Source organism: Peromyscus californicus, unplaced genomic scaffold (assembly GCF_007827085.1).
Source record: "Peromyscus californicus insignis strain IS unplaced genomic scaffold, ASM782708v3 Scaffold_4__1_contigs__length_199733344, whole genome shotgun sequence".
In the NCBI taxonomy this organism is placed as follows: Eukaryota; Metazoa; Chordata; class Mammalia; order Rodentia; family Cricetidae; genus Peromyscus; species Peromyscus californicus.
Window position 1 is genome coordinate 55,471,615 of NW_026294562.1, and position 20,257 is coordinate 55,491,871.

General features: G+C 49.9%; 2 protein-coding genes, 1 long non-coding RNA gene and 1 pseudogene across 5 annotated transcripts; 3 read left to right on the top strand and 1 right to left on the bottom strand.

Annotated features, from left to right (window-relative positions):
- The first annotated feature begins 199 nt into the window (after window positions 1–199).
- Cst6 (cystatin E/M) lies at window positions 200–1,742 on the top strand. Its single transcript, XM_052761411.1, has 3 exons — window positions 200–571; window positions 1,091–1,216; window positions 1,557–1,742. Exons 1-3 carry the CDS (start codon window positions 326–328, stop codon window positions 1,638–1,640), a joined length of 456 nt encoding a protein of 151 aa, XP_052617371.1. The 5' UTR covers window positions 200–325; the 3' UTR covers window positions 1,641–1,742.
- Window positions 1,743–1,859: 117 nt separating this feature from the next.
- Catsper1 (cation channel sperm associated 1) lies at window positions 1,860–15,423 on the bottom strand. Its single transcript, XM_052761415.1, has 12 exons — window positions 14,130–15,423; window positions 12,935–13,141; window positions 11,997–12,110; window positions 11,684–11,837; window positions 11,275–11,366; window positions 10,982–11,125; window positions 10,780–10,843; window positions 10,549–10,621; window positions 10,389–10,449; window positions 8,720–8,795; window positions 6,248–6,362; window positions 1,860–6,101 (listed from the first exon to the last, which is right to left on the bottom strand). Exons 1-12 carry the CDS (start codon window positions 15,421–15,423, stop codon window positions 6,075–6,077), a joined length of 2,421 nt encoding a protein of 806 aa, XP_052617375.1. The 3' UTR covers window positions 1,860–6,074.
- Window positions 6,356–15,270, top strand: LOC128124771 (uncharacterized). Of its 3 annotated transcripts, none has more exons than XR_008222975.1 (4): window positions 6,356–8,818; window positions 10,570–10,711; window positions 10,901–11,025; window positions 15,165–15,270. It is a non-coding gene; the product is annotated as an uncharacterized LOC128124771 (long non-coding RNA). The 3 variants fall into 3 exon arrangements; XR_008222974.1 differs by lacking the exon at window positions 15,165–15,270 and adding an exon at window positions 14,165–14,251; XR_008222973.1 differs by lacking the exon at window positions 15,165–15,270 and adding an exon at window positions 12,951–13,060.
- Window positions 15,424–17,030: 1,607 nt separating the features above from the next.
- LOC128124763 (preferentially expressed antigen in melanoma-like protein 7) lies at window positions 17,031–19,168 on the top strand (annotated as a pseudogene).
- The last annotated feature ends 1,089 nt before the right edge of the window (window positions 19,169–20,257 follow it).

Genomic DNA, 20,257 nt, shown 5'->3' on the forward strand with positions numbered 1-20,257 from the left:
ACTACAGCTGCTTTGGCAATTCACACTGCAGGTTCGTGGTATGAACTGTCCTGTCCCTGTGGTGGCCTTTGGTGCTGGTGAACTGTCACTGTCCTCTCCCTCCTGGATGATAGAGATGATAGGCCAGCATCCTTATACGTAGAGGTTCTGGGACCTGTGTGCCGGTCCTGGTCCTCCTAGGTGGGGGAGGTACAGCCGCCTCCAGGCACCTGCCGCGGGTCCAGGCCTGCTAAGGAAACAGGCAGGCGGTGGGCGGAGCCGGGCGGGGCCCCGGGAGCCCGTAAAAGCCGTGCGGGATGGAGCTGTGGCACTGACATCTGCGGCTATGGAGCGTCCTCACTTCCCGCTGGCGATGGGCCTGGCCCTGCTCGCATTCTGCCTCCTGACTCTGTCCCCGGACGCCCGCGCAGAGCTGCGGAGCCGGAGCCGCATGACCGGAGAACGCCAGAACCTGTCTCCCAACGACCCGCGGGCGCAGAAGGCCGCGCAGGCAGCTGTGAGCAGCTACAATATGGGCAGCAACAGCCTCTACTACTTCCGAGACACCAAAATCGTCGGTGCATCCTATCAGGTGTGGTGGTTGTGGGACGGAGTGGCTATGGAGAGGGACAGGCAACGGGGGACAGGCCAGAGAGCCGCTGGCCTGCTACCAAACACAAGAGGGCGCTAAGCCAATCATGACGTCGAGCCCATTTTATGAAATACTTAAATACAGATGACTGGCAAAACCTATGGCAACCAACGTTATCTAATGATAAAAAAAAAAAATGCAGGATTCAATCACTTTTGGTATAACTAACCTCATTTCCCTAACCCTGCCAGATGGAGAGGGAGGGGCCCAGACAGAGTAGGTATCACGTGCCATTCTCCACATCTGCCCTAGCCGCGGACAGGTGTACTACAGGGCTCTTCAGCCTCCTGCAGGGCCTAGGCTCTACCCCTAGGCCACACCTAGAAGCCCCCACCTCCACTCCAGGTCTGAATTAGGCCAGAGTGTTGCATTTGCCAGGCGAAGTTGAAGACTTGGAAAGAGTAGGCACACACACGTTGGGCTCCCAGGCATCTCTGACCTGCCCTATCTTGTTCCCAGCTGGTGACTGGCGTCAAGTTCTACCTGACTATGGACTTAGAGAGCACAGAGTGCAGAAAGACCAGAGTCTCTGGAGACCACATGGACCTCACCACTTGCCCCCTGGCCACAGGGGTGCAGCAGGAGGTAACAGCATTGACTCCAGCCCAGCCCTCTGCAGAGTCTGAGGCCCTTAGCTTGTCCATCCTGACTAGTCTATCTGGCCAGGCAAAAGCCTGGCCGGACCTGTCCTGTCTGGTCTTTGTGTGACTCAGGCCAGGGTGGGGTGCAGGGAGGAGAGATTGGGTTTTTTTTTCTTGGGGTGGGAGTTGCCTGATAGATCTGGGATCATCTCCTGCCATCAGATGTTTTGGTATCACCAATGGTCTGTCTCTGGCTCCAGAGAGATGTGGCAGGCAGGAGGCTGACTGCTGGGAGGAGGCCAGCACCAAGCTTACCCTCCTTGTCCACTGCCTTCCCTCCTCAGAGGCTGCGTTGTGACTTTGAGCTCCTTGAAGTCCCCTGGAAGAACACTACTCAGCTTCTAAAGCATGACTGTAAGCAGGTGTAACCAGCCCCAGGGTGACCGTGACAAGACCCCATGGGAACAAGCATGGGGTGGAGGCACCTCTGGGCCACAGGCCACATCTGCTGCAATAAATTCTTAGCACTGCTTCTTGCATTGGTTTCTCCTGTGTGCCTCCTCACCCTGACCCTCACTCTGCTCCCAGTGACTCTCAGAACCCCACAGCTGACAGGGCTCTACGCCCTTAACCCCCAGAGAGCCCCTGCTGACCCATCTGAGGCTCACAGAGGGTGCATTCCTCAAATGGGAAGCCGGTCTTCAGACACTTTCAGTAGTCTCAGAGGTAAGGGAGAAGGAAACAATGTCATAGAAGGGATAGAGGGACGATGCCCTGAGACTACTTGCAGCAGGGATGTCTGTGTGAACAGGACCAGCATCCCTTCCTGGTTCATGCTGGGACTCTGAGGGGGAGGATGGGGATGAGAAAAGATAGACAGCTAAAAGCCGGGGTCAAAGCCTGGAGAGATGGCTTAATAGTTAAGAGCACTGGCTGTTCTTGCAGAGAACTTGGGTTTGATTCCCAGTACCCACATGGCTACTTGCAACCATCTGTAACTCCAAACCCAGGAGACCCAATGTCTTTTGTGCCCGGCAGCGGTGGTGGTATACGCCTTTAATCCCAGCACTTGGGAGGCAGAGGCAGGCAGATCTCTGCAAGTTCAAAGCCAGCCTGGTCTACATAGTGAGTTCCAGGATAGCCAAGGCTACACAGAGAAACCCTGATCAACAAAGCTGTGGTCAGGAGGGCTGAAAAGGCAGATGACGCAGGCCAGCGAGGTTATTAGTGGCACAGATCTTTTTATTGCTCTCAAATGATAAAGCAGCACAGAGCATCAGACAGCTGAATTAACAGCGAGCTCAAGGTATCTTGTTTTCCTTTAACGAGCTAGATTCTGGGACAGCAAACAAAGTACTTCCCGTCTCAGTGTCTGAAATGTTTGACCACATATGTTCCCAAACTACAGCCCTTGGAGGCCCTGGCACAAGTCCACAGCTGGCCTTACCGGAAATGACCCTGGCTACTGAGGAGCCTCCAGGCAGTTGCCAATCCAGTCTAGTCCCACATCCATGAGCACTTGAAGGGAAGCCCATATCCTGCTAAACTCTCAGTACTCAGAAGACATGTAAGATGTGCCTGGGTGATGAACTCTGTGGGCTCCGGGGCTCTGGGTTCCCAGGTCACAAATATTCTTGTGCACACTGGTAGCAAGAAATGACCTCCTCTCCTTCAGCATTCCCATAGGCCAAGAGGCCTAGGAGCTAGTAACTAACCTCACTTCCTTAACCCTGCCTGATGGAGTGGGAGGGGCCCAGAAAGAGTAAGTATCACGTGTCTGGGCCATGGAACACCTGAGGGAACAAGAGCAAACCTGCTACCCTGGAGGGTTTCTATCACGGGAGGGAACAGGGTCCCTTCAATGCTATGTTGGATTGGAGGAAACAGGTAATACATTCTTTGTATGTTTCTTTGTGGACACAATTCTTGTTATACACATAATCAAATGGGGGGGCAGTCACAGGACCCACTCAGGTGCTAATAGATATTATAGACATGCCCTGAAAATGCTAGTAACACAGCCTAGAAACACAAGCAGAGAAAACAGTCAGAAAGCACATACCTCAGAGAAGCAGGAGGTAACCTAGAGATGCGTACAGGGCTCCCTACCCACCCAAGCCAGCACTTGAATCATGTCCAGAAGTCTTGCTCAGACATACTAACTTGCATCTACCCACCCTGGGGACAGACTATAGTCACCGGTTGTCTTGGGAGCACTAACTAGGAGGTGCTAGGTTCAAGCTGGCATCACAGGTGTGGTGTGGAGAGTGACCAGAGACCAGACAGCCACTCTTCACTATTCATGTCTTCTTCTCCTCCCCCCCCCTTTTTTTTTTGGTTTTTCCAGACAGGGTTTCTCTGTGTAGTTTTGGTGCCTGTCCTGGAACTCACTCTGTAGACCAGGCTGGCCTCGAACTCACAGAGATCTGCCTGGCTCTGCCTCCCGAGTGCTGGAATTAAAGGTGTGCGCCACCGCCCGCTTACCTTCTCCTTTCTAAGGAAGGCTTCACACCGAGCTTGTTCCTGTCTGACCCCACTCCTCCCACCCAATTCTGTGACCTCATGAACAGCAGTTGCAGTTGGGTCCTGTCTACAGCCCTCAAAGGCCACATCAGGGAAGGAATGGAGACTGAGTGCCACCTGGGAAGCCTGAGACACTGAGGGGCTGGATTTGGTGTCGACATGGGGACAGCTTGCAGCCCTGCTTCTGTGGGAACCTGATAAACCCGTGGCAGTTCAGTTTGTGCTGTGTGTCAGTCACTGCTTGGAAGGTTTCCCAAGTTTCATCAAGCAGGAGATACCAGCGTGGAGTCAGTACAGGGCGAATGGCAGGAAATACTTGTTGAATGAATGTGTGAGGCCTGGGGAGAGGCTAGACTCAAGGAAGCCCGGGAAGTGGTTTCTCCACCCCTGGAATCTGTGCCCAAATCCCAGATGACATTTCCTCTGCTTGGTGTATTTCTGAAGCTGGGCATGACTAAACAAGGCTAGGGGGAGGAGTTTCCACCAAGTGATGTTTCTGTCTTAAGGTCCCAGAGATTGCACTGCTTTCTAGCAAAGACCGATGGTCTGTGTGGGTGTTGGTCAAATCATCCTCCATCTCCCATTCTGGAGTCCCTCCAGCCCACATGACCCCGTGGATTGGCCTCCACTAAGAGGAAGATGGTTATCAATGATGGAAGACAGCTAACCCTTGATGGGGAGCCCCTGGGCCAGAACTGAGCTTCACCTTAACTCAGTGCTTAGCACAGACAAATGTCCCAACCGGCAGTCCCACAGGGGCTCAGGACATCCTTCTGGGGCTCAGGCAGTACATGTGGGACTCATCTAAGCCCTAAAGCAGCCTGAGCAGACACAGCCATTTTCTGTGTCCCTCTCCCAACAGTGGCTGGTCCATGTCACATGGCCCTGTCCCCATCTGCTCTGAGGCCAGGAAGATCAGAGGCCTCCTCTGCCCCTTCACTACGTTTTGTAGTTTTACTTCAGGTGGGAAAGGGGATGTCAGTGACCTTTAACCTCTAGGGGTTTGGGGAATATTATTTATGTGAATGCATGTGTGTCTGTGTGTGGGTTGAGCATATGAGTTCAGTGCCCATGGAGGCTAAAAGAAACTGTCAGATCCTTTAGAGCTGAGTTACAGGTGGTTGTAAGTAGTCTGTTACTGGGAGCTGAACTTGGGTCCTCTGGAAGAGCAGCAAGTGATCTTAACCACCCAGCCATCACACCAGCTCCCCCCCCTTTTTTAAACCTCTGAGTTCTTTTTAATTTTTATTTATTTATTTGTTTTTGGTTTTTCAAGACAGGGTTTCTCTGTGTAGCCCTGGCTGTCCCGGAGCTCATTCTGTAGACCAGGCTGGCCTAGAACTCAGAGATCTGCCTGCCTCTGTCTCCTAAGTGCTGGGATTAAAGGTGTGCGCCACTATCGACCTTTTGAGCTCTTCATATTCCCACTGGGTTGGTACTCTTATGTTAGATGATGAGGTTCCTGGTAAGCCTGATTGCTGGGCCCCATGTCTGGTGTCTGATGCAATCCTGACAATTCTGGGATGTTCCAGTCTGCTCTTTTTCTCCTGACCCCAGGCCAGACAGGCTTTCCTCCCATAAGCAGAGGACTTCTCATTTAGTCTTCCATCAGTACCCAGGTTCCTTTTATGTTTTGTTTCTGTTTTTTGAGTACCAGTCCTGTGTACCAGTCCTGGCTATCCTGGCACTAAAGGCATGCGCCATCACTGCTTGGCATCAGGCTCCTCTTCCTGTGCCACCCTTCTGATCTATTCTAATGCACTGTTGGACTGAACTGGAAGGCTGGGACCTGGTGAGGCCAGAAGAGATCCAAGAAGAGCCCCTTCCACATGCAACTCTTGACATATGCCTGCAGCACACTGTCCAGCTCCCCTTGCCCTTTGTGTCAGGCTAGCCAGTGAGGACAGAGTGTGGGAGACCAGCCCCCACACTCACTTACCCCAGGAACTCTTGAGGAATGAGGAATGGGTAAAGAGAGAAAACACAGGATAGACTTGGGTGGGCCTGGATCCTTATCTACTGGCCCAGAACTTTATTCCAAAAGTCTGTTTATAACAATGCCAAGGGGTGGAGCAAGAGACTTCCCCCTTGCTAGTTACAGTCACCTGGTGCCCAGGCCCATGGTCCAATCAACCTCTTATGCAGTCCTGCTGGGTACAGCCACTAGGAAATCTAGTGGGCTCTAACAACAGAGCCACACGGGGGTTTTAAAATTCTGTTGGGACCTCAGTCGAGCATGGTTCTGGATAACAATGCCAGCAGAGTTAGGGACTTGTCCCAACCCACCCTGGCAGGCCACTTCCCAAAGACTCAAGTCAATATGGTGGTGCTCTTCAGGGTCATTTCCCAAAATCCTCTTCTCCAGCCTGTGGGGTCAGATAGGGTGTGTGTGAGTGAACCCGGGTCAGATTTTGCCAATGCCATGCCTGTTACTCAGAACCACGTTTGGGTAAGAGCTTCTACCCCCAAGCCTTTCTCTACCTTTCCCCTGCCCCAGTGCTTCCTGCTTCACCTCGAATGCAGTGTCGACAATCTCATCGATGACAGATGCTTGGGAACGAAACTTCTGCTGTTGCTGCTCCACCGAGGCCACCAACTGCAGGAACTGGAAGTGGAGGTCCCGCTGCCTGGGGGTGGGCAGAGACAAGGACTGGGTTCCCGGGGCCCTAACATGGCTCTGCTTGCCATGACCTGGACCTCTATCTCCAGGATGTCTCTTTTTATAGATCTTGCTTATTAGTTACTTTGTGTATGTGTGTATGTTTGTGTACACATGTGTGCATGTGGGTATACGTGAATGTGTGCATGTGTGTGGAGGCCAGAAGTCAATGCTGGGTGTCTTCCTCTCCTGTTCTCCACTTTGTTGTTGTTGTTCGGGTTTTGTTTGTTTTTTGGGGGGTTTTTCTGTATTTTTTTTTTTTTTTTTTAGAGACAAGGTTTCACTGTGTAGCCTGGTTGTCCTGGAACTCACTCTGTAGCCCAGGCTGGCCTCGAACTCACAGAGATCCACCTGTCTCTGCCTCCTGAGTGCTGGGATTCAAGGCATACACCACCACTGCTGGACTTGCACTTTATTTTTGAAGGTGGTGTCTGCCATTGAATCTGGCGCTCACTGATTGGCTAGGCTGACTGGCCAGCGAGGCACAGGGGTCCTCCCGACTTTTGCAGGCACAGGCATGCACTGGTACACCTAGTGTTTGACTTGAGTGTTGGGGTCCAAACTCAGGCCCTCATGCTGGCATGGACGGCACTCTACAGACTTCGTCGTCTCTTCGAGTCCCTAACATTTTTATTTTGAGATGAGGTCCCACTGAGTTGTCCAGACTGCTTTTGAACTTGTGATCCTTCTGCCTCGGCCTCCCAAGGAGCTGAGGTTACCAGCGTACACCATTAGACTGGGTGAGTCTGCCTGTTGTCCAATACCCAAAATGTCCCTGTCTGTGCCGTCGAGGCATCAGCAATGGCTTATCTCTTAATCATCCGTCCTGCCATACACTTATTTGTATACTCATCTTCTTGCCCATTTATCTACACAAGCCAAAACGTGGACCCACTCAACCACCTGCCTATCCATCATGTGCCCAGTCACTCACTCATCTGTCTGGCGACTGCACCCTTCCACACTTACCTACCCTCCACCTACCTGTTCTTCCCTGGATCCGCCCACTCAGTCTAACAATCACCCACCCATTGGATCTTATCAATCCATTCGCCGAAAACACTGGGAAGAGGGAAAGCAAGCTGCTCCAAGGATGTTGACACGAACAAGAAAGAGGTGTCACCCTCGGACCCAGACAACCACAACACATCGTAAGTGTCAGCAGCACGATGCTGAGAGCCCTTGTTAGAGGAAAGAGCCTGACTTCACCCAGAGGGGAAGGAGGAGTGAGGATCAGAGCTTAAGTTCAATGGAGAGTGAAAAGCCAAAATTACACGAAAAGATACTCTCAGTGGAGGGGACCACTAGGGACTCTACCCCTAAAGAAGTATGGCAGAGGCTCCAGTGGTGGCTCAGGTCCTGGAACATGTAGGATAAACAGGAGAGTGACGCAGCAGGTGACAGTATCAGGACTGAAACTGGCTCCCTTAAATCCTGCTCATCCGAGCCTGGCATCAAGATCTAACCGAAAGCAATAGGGTAGGCAGAGGCCTGCAGTAAGCAAGCTTAGGAAAGAATGTGGACAAAACAAGGTTGTGCCATAGGGAGCAATATCTGTGACATGAGGAGGGCTGGCACTAGCCTGATCATACAGGATCCTGAATCTAGGCTGCCGATCTTGAATTCTCTCATGGTGAGCAGAGACCAGGGGATGTCAGCTCTCAGGTATGCCCTGTATAGTGATCTGGAGCCAGACTGGTTGTGGGGCAGAGGCACAGGGCTTGGCTTTCATAAAGAACCTCAAGAGAACTAGGCCTAAGAACCAAGAAACAGCAGCCTGTTGCCAAGGACCCTCGTCTTCAGCAGGAATCTTGAGTTGGCCTGGCCAGGGATGGAGAGGGATGAAGTTTGACCATGTGGTCTCCAGACTTTGCCTCAACAATTCCCCACAGTCCCCCTTGAACCTTCCACGTGGCTGAAACCTGTCAGTCTAATGAACCAGCAAAGATTCCGGCAGCGTGGATCTGAATGGCAGTACTAGAGTATGACTTCTCCTTGGGTCCCTGGCACCCTCAGGGGGCCTGAATCTGACAAGGGTCAGGATACTTCTCTAATAAAGAGAAAAGAGAAAGCTCTGCTACTGCTATGGTACGCGCAGAGCAGGCAACATGACTCTTTCTCTGAGAGCTGGGTGCTGCTCCTCACTGTCCAGGGGTGCTTATGGTTCCCAGGTCCCAGTCGTGGGAGTGGAAACAAGTCTGAGTCTTCCACCCACTTCCTGCAGCCCATGAGAGATGGGCAATGTTCTTTTTCCTCCCAGCCCACCATGAGGCCTCCAGACCTCCTGCCCTGGACCAAGGCCTCCCCTTCCGTCCACCTCCTCACTTCTCTGTCATGGTGCTGAACATTCTCTCGATAAACTGCATCTGCAAGGCAGTCTCGCTCATTTGGGCCTCAGCGTCTGGATGGAGAGAGAGAGGCATGGTGAGGAGGATGTCCAGGCAAATGACTGGACTCAAGAAGGCAGAGGAATTCCACACGTCAGGAAAGTATAAGGGAGGTCTTAACTAGGCAGTAGTAGCACAGGACTTTGATCCCAGCACTAAGGAGGCAGAGGCAGGCAAATCTCTGTGAGTTAGAGGTCAACCTGGTCTACAGAGTGAATTCCAGGACAGTCAGAGCTACACAGAGAAGCCCTGTATTGGAAAAAAAAATCAGGACATATAAGAGAGGCTTTAAGGAATTTCTTACCAGCACACCCCTAAAAGGTTGCTTCTCTAGCTGCAGAGCATGTTATGATTTTGTTTTTTTCATTTGCATTTCTTTCTTTATTTCTCTCTCTCTCTCTTTTTTTTTTTTTTCTAAAGATAGGGTTTCATTGTGCAGTCCTGGCTGGCCTCGAACTTACTCTGTAGACCAGGCTGGCTTTGAACTCACAGAGCTCTGCCTGCCTCTGCCTGCTGGAGTGCTGGGATTCAAGGTGTGCACACCACACCCAACTGAAATTAATTTCATAATTATCATCATCACTATTATTATCATCATCATTTGTGGTGACAGGGATGGGTGGTGTCCAGGGCCCCTCACATGAGAGGGTACCACTGAACTACACCCCCAGCCTTGCGGTCTTCATCTGGCACAAGTGTTCTACCTCATCCTGTTGCAGTCCTTGTGGTCTAGCTGGGATTACTACCACGGCCACTCCAATCAAGCATGTCAATCAAAGGCTAGAGTGACGGGTTCAAAACTAGGCATGGGGCTGGGCGGTGGTGGCGCACGCCTTTAATCCCAGCACTCGGGAGGCAGAGCCAGGCGGATCTCTGTGAGTTTGAGGCCAGCCTCGTCTACAGAGCGAGATCCAGGACAGGCACCAAAACAACACAGAGAAACCCTGTCTCGGAAAACAACAACAAAAAAAACCCCTAGGCATGGGAACCAATCAGAAGAGAGGAGGCACACCTCTGGGGGTTCGCTGGGACTGCTGGGAGAAGGGGATCATGTTTTCTCTATTACTGCTGTTGCTTGAGACAGGGTCTCACTTTGTAGCTCAGGCTAGCCCTCGACTTGAAGCTCAACTCTTCTTGTCTCAGTCTCCCAAGTGCTAGGATCACATGTGTGTCTCAGTAAGACTGGCTTGAGGACCACGTTTTCTGCGAGAGCGCACAGGGATGCTTACACTGTGAGGACTTGGAACTAGGGTTGCAGTTGACCGTTTTGCCACCATAAAGAAAAAGTAACTCTTAAGAACTAAACCATAGCACTTGAGAGGCAGAGGCAGGGGGATCTCTGTGAGTTCGAGGCCAGCCTGGTCTACAGAGTGAGTTCCAGGACAGGCACCAAAGCTACACAGAGAAACCCTGTCTTGAAAGAAAAAAATAAAATAAAAAAGAAGTAAAAAATTGCTGAATTGAATAGGCTTTTAGAGGATAGTCCTTTGGACCAAAGTTCTAAACTTAGATAGTCCTCTCCTATCTCAGATTCTATAGTCCTGAAGTAGCCTGGCTCCTCAGGGGGGGTGGGGGGGGGATGCGAAGGAGGAGGGACTGGCCAGTACCTGCTTGGCTGAGCTCTGTCAGAGAGTCCTCCAGCAGCCTCTCATGGACCCGGGCAGCTTTCTAGATAAAAGGCCTGAGTTCTACCAGAGTTTCTTCCCCGGCCCCCACGCTGGGGCATTTGTTCTTCTGTTCCCCTGGCCTCCCCCATGTGTGTGGTACCTCCAGCTTCACTTTCTCTAGGCCTTTGAGAAGCGCCATCTGGAAGTTATCTACCAGGACAGCAATCACCAGGCTGTAGAGGGGACAGTGGGGAGCTCTTAAAGGGGACACCAGAGAAGAGGCCACATACTGTCCTCTGAGTCCAGTGTGACCGATGACCAGGGTGAGAGGGCTGGGCTGGGTCGGGTGGAGAGCCCGTGGTGAAGCTGGGCAGTAAAGTAGGTGCCTCACTTGAGGAAGATGAAGTACTGGATGATGATGTAGATCATGAGGATGGGGATGATGTACCAGGCCCCTGTGGAGGGAAAGTGTCAATCAAAAGGCATGCCCTAATTTCTACTCTTTCTAGCAGGTATCAGCAGCCCGCAGATGGCAAATGGTACTGAGCCATTAGCACCTACCCACCATGCCCTGGACCCTGCCCTCTGCCCACCCTGGGCCCTGCTGTCCATGTAGATGAGGGACCAGTCATCCAAGGTGAGCATGGTGAATAAGGTGAAGAGGGTGGTAAAGATGTTCTGGAAGCGCTTGGGGTCCGATTTCCGGAAGAGTGCCCGGAGCACCACAGAGAAGAGGACTGGCAACTGTCAGGGCCAAACCCGAACCAGAACTCCTGCCCCTGTACCCACCCCCCACTAGGTTTCACTCAGCCCCTTCCAGACCTGCTTCCCCCAACTCCCATCTGCCCTAGGCCGGAAGCCACCCAACCCCCACTGTGCAGGATACAGAGGCAGGTAAACATGAGGGTGAGGATGGCTGTGATAGATGGCAAAGATCCACTCAGAGTCCCCGTCACTTCGTGGAGGCTGGTGAGGATGCTGTGGGTAGTGGTGGAGAGGGAGTCTGAATCAGTGGGGATGGAAGTGGAGAGCTGCACCCAATAACCAGACTGGGCATTAAAATTAGGGGGTCCCTAATTCACTGGTGACTTAGTCATGTTCCCATCCTTCCCTGGAAAATAAATTGATTCTTGCAAGAACCCTAGGAAGGCTTATCCCAATCATGCAAGGGGCCACAGTGCCAACCCACCACCATCCCTGAAATAGGTCACAGTGGACTCCCTGGAAATCCAGGCCCCTGTGCCCTTTTCCTTGAGAATCTTCACACCAGGGCAAACAGCCTTGACAGCAATGACCTGAGCCTCCGAAGGACCCGGATGGCCCTCAGCGCCCTCATGCTCTTGAAAACTTTGAGAATCCGGAACAGGCTGTGGTTGTAGAATGAATAGGAGAGGGAATTGATCTGGAGGAGTACAAAGTCCAGCACCGCCATGACCATGATGAAGAAGTCTGAGGACAGAGGGGTGCTTGAGCTGAGGAGGCCCAACAGACCCTGAGCCCAGACCCACAGGCTTCTCTAAGCCAGCATCCTGTCTCTGTCCCTCTTCTGTCCTAAGCTCCCCTGAAGCAGTTCAACGGCCTCTTCCCTCTCACAACCCACCCACCTACCCAGATTGTTCCATGGGTCATAAAAGTACTCCATGCCCAGGGCAATCAGCTTGAGCACGGCTTCTAGAATGTAGATGGAGAGGAAGATGGAGTCCAGGACCATGAAGTACCATTCTGTGGGGACATCAGAGGTGTTCTTAGTGACAATCCCTGGCATCCGGCCACACACACACACACCCCTCATCCCTTCATCACTAGGACCTCATGTAGGCCAAACACCCAGGCTGTACCTGCCTGTTTTCTTTCTTTCTTTTTTTTTTAGACAAAACCTCATTATGTAGCTCTGACTGGCCTGTAATTTTCTATGTAGGCCATGCTGGTCTTAAACTCATGGAGATCTGCTGGCCTCTGCTTCATTCTGCTGGAATTAAAGGCATGTGCCCAGGCCCCTAGCTCCTTTAAATGGCTGTGTGACTTAAACACTAAGTTCCTGAGTTTTCCTGTCTGTAAAATGGGAACAATAATAATCTACTTGATAGAGTTGTTTATAAGCATAAATGCATTTAACATGTCCTAAAACTGCAGCCTTAAACTGTGGGCATGTGGTGAATCATTTTCTTCATCTTGCTCTACTGGCCTTCAGAGGCCAGCATTCTTAAGCTTTCTGTTTTAACCTTTCCAGGGCCTCCTGGTAGAGGTTTCTAGGTTCTTCCCCTAGACCCAAGATTCCCAGCATCTCCCACCCCCCACCCCCAGCAATATATTTAGAGTATATGCGCCACCTGGTGGCTACATCATGAACAGCACAGCCTACAGTTCAGTGGGTTTTCTACAATGATCTCAGCAATATTTCTACCTCGGGAATGTCACCAAGTTGCCAGGGGGTGAAGACAAAGTAACAAGTTTTAAAGACCTTCTGGCACTGGATCAGGCTCATGGGAAGCCCTGGAGCCACATCAACTGTCTTCAGCATAAGGACAGTACGATCTGACTCTTACCTCCTCTGATCTCTAGCTCAGTGAAGGTCTGGGCCACAAGGACAATTGTGTTGAGGCAGACCACGATGAAGATGAAGGTCTCAAAGCCCAGGGACTGAGTCAGTGACATCATCATTTGCCGGAAACCCCAAAGGAGGTAGCTTATTTTTTCCCAAATCCATTGGAAGATATTCCCAGAGTGCAACTTCTTGTGGGTGCGCTGGGTCCCTGTAAGGAGATCAGAAAGTTATGCCCAGGCAGGGAGTGATGGGGTACAGTGATCCCAGGCACGCTTCCAGACAGGCAAAGGTTCATTACCATCCCTCCTCTTACTCGTTCACTAATGTAACACTATGCTTGCCCTGTGCTGGTCTTGGGGCCACAGTCCTTAAATCTTTCTCATCAGGGTCAAGCTGTTTGGGATGTGGTTTGGCAGGTCCTAAGAGACCCTGACCCGACAACTCTAGATCTTTGCCCATATCGAAACTTAAAGAAAACCTAATTCTTGTTAGCATCCTGCCATCTCGATGATATCTTTTCTAGTTTAAGATCCTGCTAAATTATCCCTCCCCCGACTACTTTTCCTGTTCCCATTCAGTAAGTCACTTGTTCCTCTCGGATTATGAGTGAAACTGTTGCTGTTTTTGATAAACTAGTAGGCAGAGAGTCTGGGAGACTGTAACAGTCAAGGTCTCTCGCAGTAAGTTGGTTTCTTCTTTTAGTATTGGTTACCAGGATATGCTCTCAGCAACTGTTTCACATAGTGAGGCACATGAGGACACAGAACCCACAGAGACAAATGTCCTGATATACAAGATGGTAGGCTTCTGCCATTAGCTGGCCTGTGACTGTACCTGCCCCTAGTTTTGGACCCTGTGACTGCTACAACTGTCCCAGATTCTTCCCTGTACTGCCAGGGACCCAGAAAGACCAGGTATCCACATTTGATGAGAGCCTCAATGGTCAAGACATGAACATGCCATGAATAAAGCAGTGACTAAATGCAGAAACACTGTGTGGCCTTCAGAATCGTACAGCTTAAGGAATAGAGGGCAGGACAGTGAGCAGCAAGAGGAGAAAATGGCTGATGGAATGCCTCTGCAGGTGAGAACTGAGCTTCCTGTTGTGTGGAAAGCCGGTTCAGGGTCTGGGCTAGATCTGCAGGAATCTGAGCAAGGGAGTAGGAGTCTGGGTTGCAGGTCCAGGAAAGACTCACTTTTGCGCTTCTGAATTTGTTCATCCTCACTCCAGGAGTCTGATTCTTTGGAGCCGTCCTTGGGATGAACTTTGCTGGAAACATGAGAGGCAAAAGATCGACTTGCAAAGTGGGAGTGAGGCACGCTATAGAGTGAGCTTTTGGTTCCCATAGGAGAAGGGGAGATGCCAAGTGTGCTGTGGGACTTGAATGTGGCAGAGAATTGGGAGATGCTCTGATGGCGATGATGGGGATGCTCTCCTTTGTGGTGAGGATGCTCTCCATGCTCTCCTCTGTGGTGAGGATGCTCTCCATGCTCTCCTCTGTGGTGAGGATGCTCTCCATGCTCTCCTCTGTGATGAGGATGCTCTCCATGATGGTGTTCTCTGTGGTGATGGTGCTCTCTGTGATGGGAATGCTCGCCATGGTGAGCTTGGTGGCCTGTATGATGGCTACCATGGAGGTGAGATCTTTCCTGGTGGAAGGACCCCTCAGAGGAGTGGAAGGAAATGTTCCCTCCGTAATAAGACTGTCTTCGGTGGTATTGGAATTCAGGATGGTGAGGCCTGCCATAACGGTGGCCTTGATGATGGGATTCCTCAGGACGGTGACCATGATGAGGTTTCCCATGGTGGGAAGCATCCCTTTGGCTGTGTGACTCAGGAGAGGAGAGGTGGGAGAAAGTTTCGCTAGCTCGATGGTGCCCTCCATGATAGTGATGTCCATCTTGGTGCTGTCTGCCATGCTGGTGGGACTCACTATGGTGGTGGGATTCAGTATGGGGGTGAGATTCATCATGGGACCCACCAAAGTGGTGAGGAACGGTATCAGGTGATGTGGAGAGGTGAGATCTGTTATGGTGATGGGACTGACGGGAGAAAGCACCTTCACGGTCTGAGGACTCACGGAAATGCTGGGATTCATTTTGATAGTGGGATCCACCATGATTGTGAGATGGTTGGTGATGGGCATCACGATGATGATGGGCTCCGTTGTGGCCTGGCCTATGGTGTGCATGGGAGTGGGATGAGTAATGGCTTGGATCCACTTTACTAGGGTGTGCCTCAGGATGCGCATCATCCGTCTTCGAGGGTTTATCCATGATTGTACTGGAACCCCTGGAACAAAGAGAGCTTAAGCATAGAACCCAAAGGACCTTTCCTGGATCTTCTTCTCTCCTAAAGCTGAGATCAGTGCCAACTATGGCCCAGGCTTCCAGGAAGACCCTGTCTGTTGTCTTGGAACCCTCCTCTATGATGTCACCAGCAGGCTTGGGCCTCATTTTAACAGTGGGAACTTCTTTGGACTTAACCATTCAGAGTCAAGAATTATTGTGTCTAAAAAAACCAAAACAACAAACAAAACAAAAACCAAAACAAACAGAAATGAAAAAGAATTCTTGTGTCTAACTATTTATTGTAAATTAAGAAAACCAAGCCAGTGTGGTGGTGCAGACCTGTAATCCTAGCACTAGGGAGGCAGAAGCAGGCAAATCTCTGGGAGTTCAAGACCAGTTTACTCTATACAGTGAGTTCCAAGACAAGCAAATCTACACAGTGAAACCCTGTCTCAAAAAACAAAAACTCGCCGGGCGGTGGTGGCGCACGCCTTTAATCCCAGCACTCGGGAGGCAGAGGCAGGCGGATCTCTGTGAGTTCAAGGCCAGCCTGGTCTCCAAAGCGAGTTCCAGAAAAAGCGCAAAGCTACACAGAGAAACCCTGTCTCGAAAAAACCAAAAAAAGCAAAAAAACAAAAACAAAAACAAAAACAAAAACTCGAAAATTGACCACATGCTCGGTCACAAAGCAAATCTCAACAGATACAAAAACATTGGAATAACCTCCTATATTTTAGCAGACCACCATGCCTTAAAGTTAGATTTCAACAACAAAAACTATAGAAAGCCTACAATCTCATGGAAACTGAATAATGCCCACCTGAAGCACCAATGGGTCATGGAAGAAATAAAGAAAGAAATTAAATATTTCCTAAAATTCAATGAAAATGAAAGTACAACATATCCAAACTTATGGGACGCTATGAAAGCAGTGCTAAGAGGAAAATTCATAGCTCTAAATGCACACATAAAGAAGTTGGAGAAGCCGGGCGGTGGTGGCACACGCCTTTAATCCCAGCACTCGGGAGGCAGAGGCAGGCGGATCTCTGTGAGTTCGAGGCCAGCCTGGGCTACCAAGTGAGTCCCAGGAAAGGCGCAAAGCTGCACAGAGAAACCCTGTCTCGAAAAACCAAAAAAAAAAAAAAAAAAAAAAAAAGAAGTTGGAGAAATCTCACACTAATGAGTTAACAGCACACCTGAAAGCTCTAGAACAAAGAGAAACAAACTCACCTGGGAGGAATAGACACCAGGAAGTAATCAAATTGAGAGCTGAAATCAATGAAATAGAAACCAAGAGAACAATACAAAGAATCAATGAAACAGTTGGTTCTTTGAGAAAATCAACAAGATAGACAAACCCCTATCCAAATTAACCAAAAGGCAGAGAGAGAGCATCCAAATTAACAAAATCAGAAATGAAAAAGGAGACATAACAATAGACAACGAGGAAATCCAGAGAATCATCAGGTCATACTTCAAAAACCTTACTCCACAAAATTGGAAAACCTGAAAGAAATGGACAATTTTCTGAATAGGTACCACATACCAAAGTTCAATCAAGACCAGATAAACGCTTTAAATAGATCAATAACCCCTAAGGAAATAGAAACAGTCATTAAAAGTCTCCCAACCAACCGGGCGGTGGTGGCGCACACCTTTAATCCCAGCACTTGGGAGGCAGAGGCAGGTGGATCTCTGTGAGTTCGAGGCCAGCCTGGGCTACCAAGTGAGTTCCAGGAAAAGCGCAAAGCTACACAGAGAAACCCTGTCTCGAAAAACCAAAAAAAAAAAAAAAAAAAAAAAAAGTCTCCTAACCAAAAAAAGCCTAGGACCAGATGGTTTCAGCTCAGAATTCTACCATATTTTCAAAGAAGAGCTAATTCTAATACTCTTCAAATTGTTCCACACAATAGAAACAGAAGGAACATTACCAAACTCTTTTTATGAGGCTACAATTACCCTGATACCCAAACCACACAAAGATGCAGCAAAGAAAGAGAATTACAGACCAATCTCCCTCATGAACATTGATGTGAAAATACTCAACAAAATATTGGCAAATTGAATCCAAGAACACATCAAAAAAATTATCCACCAGGACCAAGTAGACATCATCCCAGGATGCAAAGATGGTTCAACATACAAAAATCTGTCAATGTAATCCACCATATAAACAAACTGAAAGAACATGATCAGAAAGTGCCATTGGAGTCAGAGAAGACACTCAGAGTTCTGGAGCCTGTCACCCATATCCAGGCCAGGATCATCTCCCTTAACATCCATCAGAATGAGCCTCCAGGCCCCACCCACACTCCTGCAAATGGCAGTGCAAAGCTTAGTGAGCAATGAGACCTTGGCCATCTCTACTCTGCAGGACCTGCCAATGGAGTTCTTTCCCACACTGCTGAAGGAGGCCAACACTCAGAGAAAAACAGAGATGATTAAGGCCCTGGTGGCAGACTGACCCTACCCTTGCCTTTCTGTTGAGTTGCTGATGAAGAACCCCAACTTGGAGATCTACCAGGCTATGTTGGATGGAGTAGGCACATGGCTGAAAAGAGTGTCTGCCCTCAGAGGGCAGAAGCTTCAAGTGGTTGACTTTGAGGAATGTGCTCGATGATTTCTGGGATGTGTGGACTGGAAGAGATGGTGGAAACCGCTCAACAGAAACTTTGCCTGAGAAGCTACTAGTGGAGGGCCTTCCTCAGCGCACACTGAGGAGGCAGCGTTTGCAGGTTGTCACTGATCTTCACCTATCTGCGGATAAATACCAAACGCAGTTGTTGAAATGGGCAGAGAAGATAAGGGGTTCCCTGAAATTGTGCTGTGTGAGGCTGAGGATTGGCACAGAAAAAGGCGGCGACACTGTCAAGAAGGTCTTCCAAATTTTACAGCGGGAGTTCATCAAGGAGTTGGCACTGAACATAGTGGGAGATCTCTCCACACTGGCCAGTTTTGTACCCTTCATCAGGAAGATGAGAAATCTTCACAAAATCATGCTAGTACATGTCTTCCAAGACCACACCCTCGCTCCTGCAACTGGCAGTACCACTGACAGGAACGAGAATTATGTCCGCAAGATCATTTCTCTGTTCTCCAAACTCAACCGTCTCAAGCATGCCACCATAGATGATGTCTATTTCCTCAATGACCACATGAAACAGTTGCTTAGGTGCCTGAAGACCCCGTTGGATTCCCTGTCCATCTCTTTCTGCAATTTCTCACAGTCGGACTTGGAGTCCTTTGCCCAGTGGGGCCACTGTCAGCTTAAACATCTGTACCTGAGAGGTGTCAATTTAAGTGATTTGAATTTCATGCCTCTCAAAGTTTTCTTACTGGGTGTTGCAGACACTCTGCTGACCCTGGAATTTAGAAGATTGTAGGATGAAGGACCTTGACCTCAGGGTCCTTGTCCCTGTCCTGAGCCAATGCTCTCTGCTGACCAGCATCAACCTTTATGACAATGAAATTTCCACCAATGCCCTGAAAGACCTTCTGTACCACACTGCCAACCTAAGCCAGCTGACCAAGGAGCTGTACCCTGCTCCTAAAGAGGTCTATGATCACTCTGGTTATATCAAGGTAGTGGAATTTTCCCAATGTTGTGCTGAGCTGAAGAGCACACTTGTCAATGTAAGGCAGCTCAGGTCAGTCTGCTTCGGTAGCAATCCCTGTTTGGACAGTGGTGAGCGTTATTTCTATAAACTGGAGACAACACTTTGTGATTGCTCACTGTAAATTCCTTCTGGGTACTAAGAAATGAAGGCACAGGGACAGGCCTCTCATCCAGGGGACCCTAGAACACATGGTTTTGGATACTGCTCAGTGTGGTGGAAATGAAATTGCATGCAGTGGGGACAGAACATGGGGGCTGACACTGATGAGCACAGTGAGGTTAAGTGTCTTGTGGAGTCAGAAAGAGTGTTCTACATCTCAAACTGTAGCTCCTGTCAGGACTGGTTCTTTTTCTTTTCTTTTCTTTCTTTCTTTTTTCTTTTCTTTTCTTTTTTTTTTTTTTTTTTTTTTTTTTCTTGAGACAGGGTTTCTCTGTGAAACAATCCTGGCTGTCCTGGAACTCACTCTGTAGACCAGGCTGGCCTCGAACTCACAAAGATTGGCCTGGCTCTGCCTCCCAAGTGCTGGGATTAGAGGCGTGTACTACCACCGCCTGGCAGGACTGGCTGTTCAGGGCTTTTCTCCTGCATACAAAGTAATGGTCAGATGCTGAGAACCTGATATTCTGTCTGTGATGTGCTTCTCTGCTTCTCCATTAATCTGGTCCTCGAGCTCATGGTCAGGGCAATCCTTTGACTGTACACAGGAATGGAAAGGTACTGTCTTGCCTCAGCTCTTGTTGGCTAAGACTTCTCACCATCCAAGTGACCTGAAGCTAATCTGACATTGTCTTCCTACTTGTACATCGCAGTGGGTTATATGTAAAGTTTTCAAAGCAGCAATGGATGCAAAGCCAAGGGTTGAGAAAGGGAGTTTTGGGGAATGGGCAGCAGATGGCGATCCAGGGTACTTAGGCTGGGATGCACTGTGGGGACATCAAAGATGCCTGAAGCAGAACAAAAGACAACAAACAACAACAGAATGGGGGATAAGCATAGTTCTTTTCCATTCTCTTTCTGCCTTTTTTTGGGGGGGCGGGGGGGGGTTTCGAGACAGGGTTTCTCTGTGTAGCTTTGTGCCTTTCCTGGAACTCACTTTGTAGACTAGGCTGGCCTCGAACTCACAGAGATCTGCCTGCCTCTGCCTCCCCAATGCTGGGATTAAAGACATGCGCCATCACCGCCCGGCGGATTATCTGGTTGCGCGAGGCCCGCTAGCGTCTACTGCGCCGTTGCTTTGGTGACGGTGCTGCGACCCGCTGCGCAGATTCGCACCAAGCAGCTGCAGCCTTGGCAGCCTAGCCGCAAAGTGGACATCATGGGCTATGACCTGCCTGGCGGCGGTGCCGGCCCCTCCACGGAGGCCTGCCTCAAGCTTGCTATGCCTGAGGTGCAATATTCAAACTATCTGTTGCGGA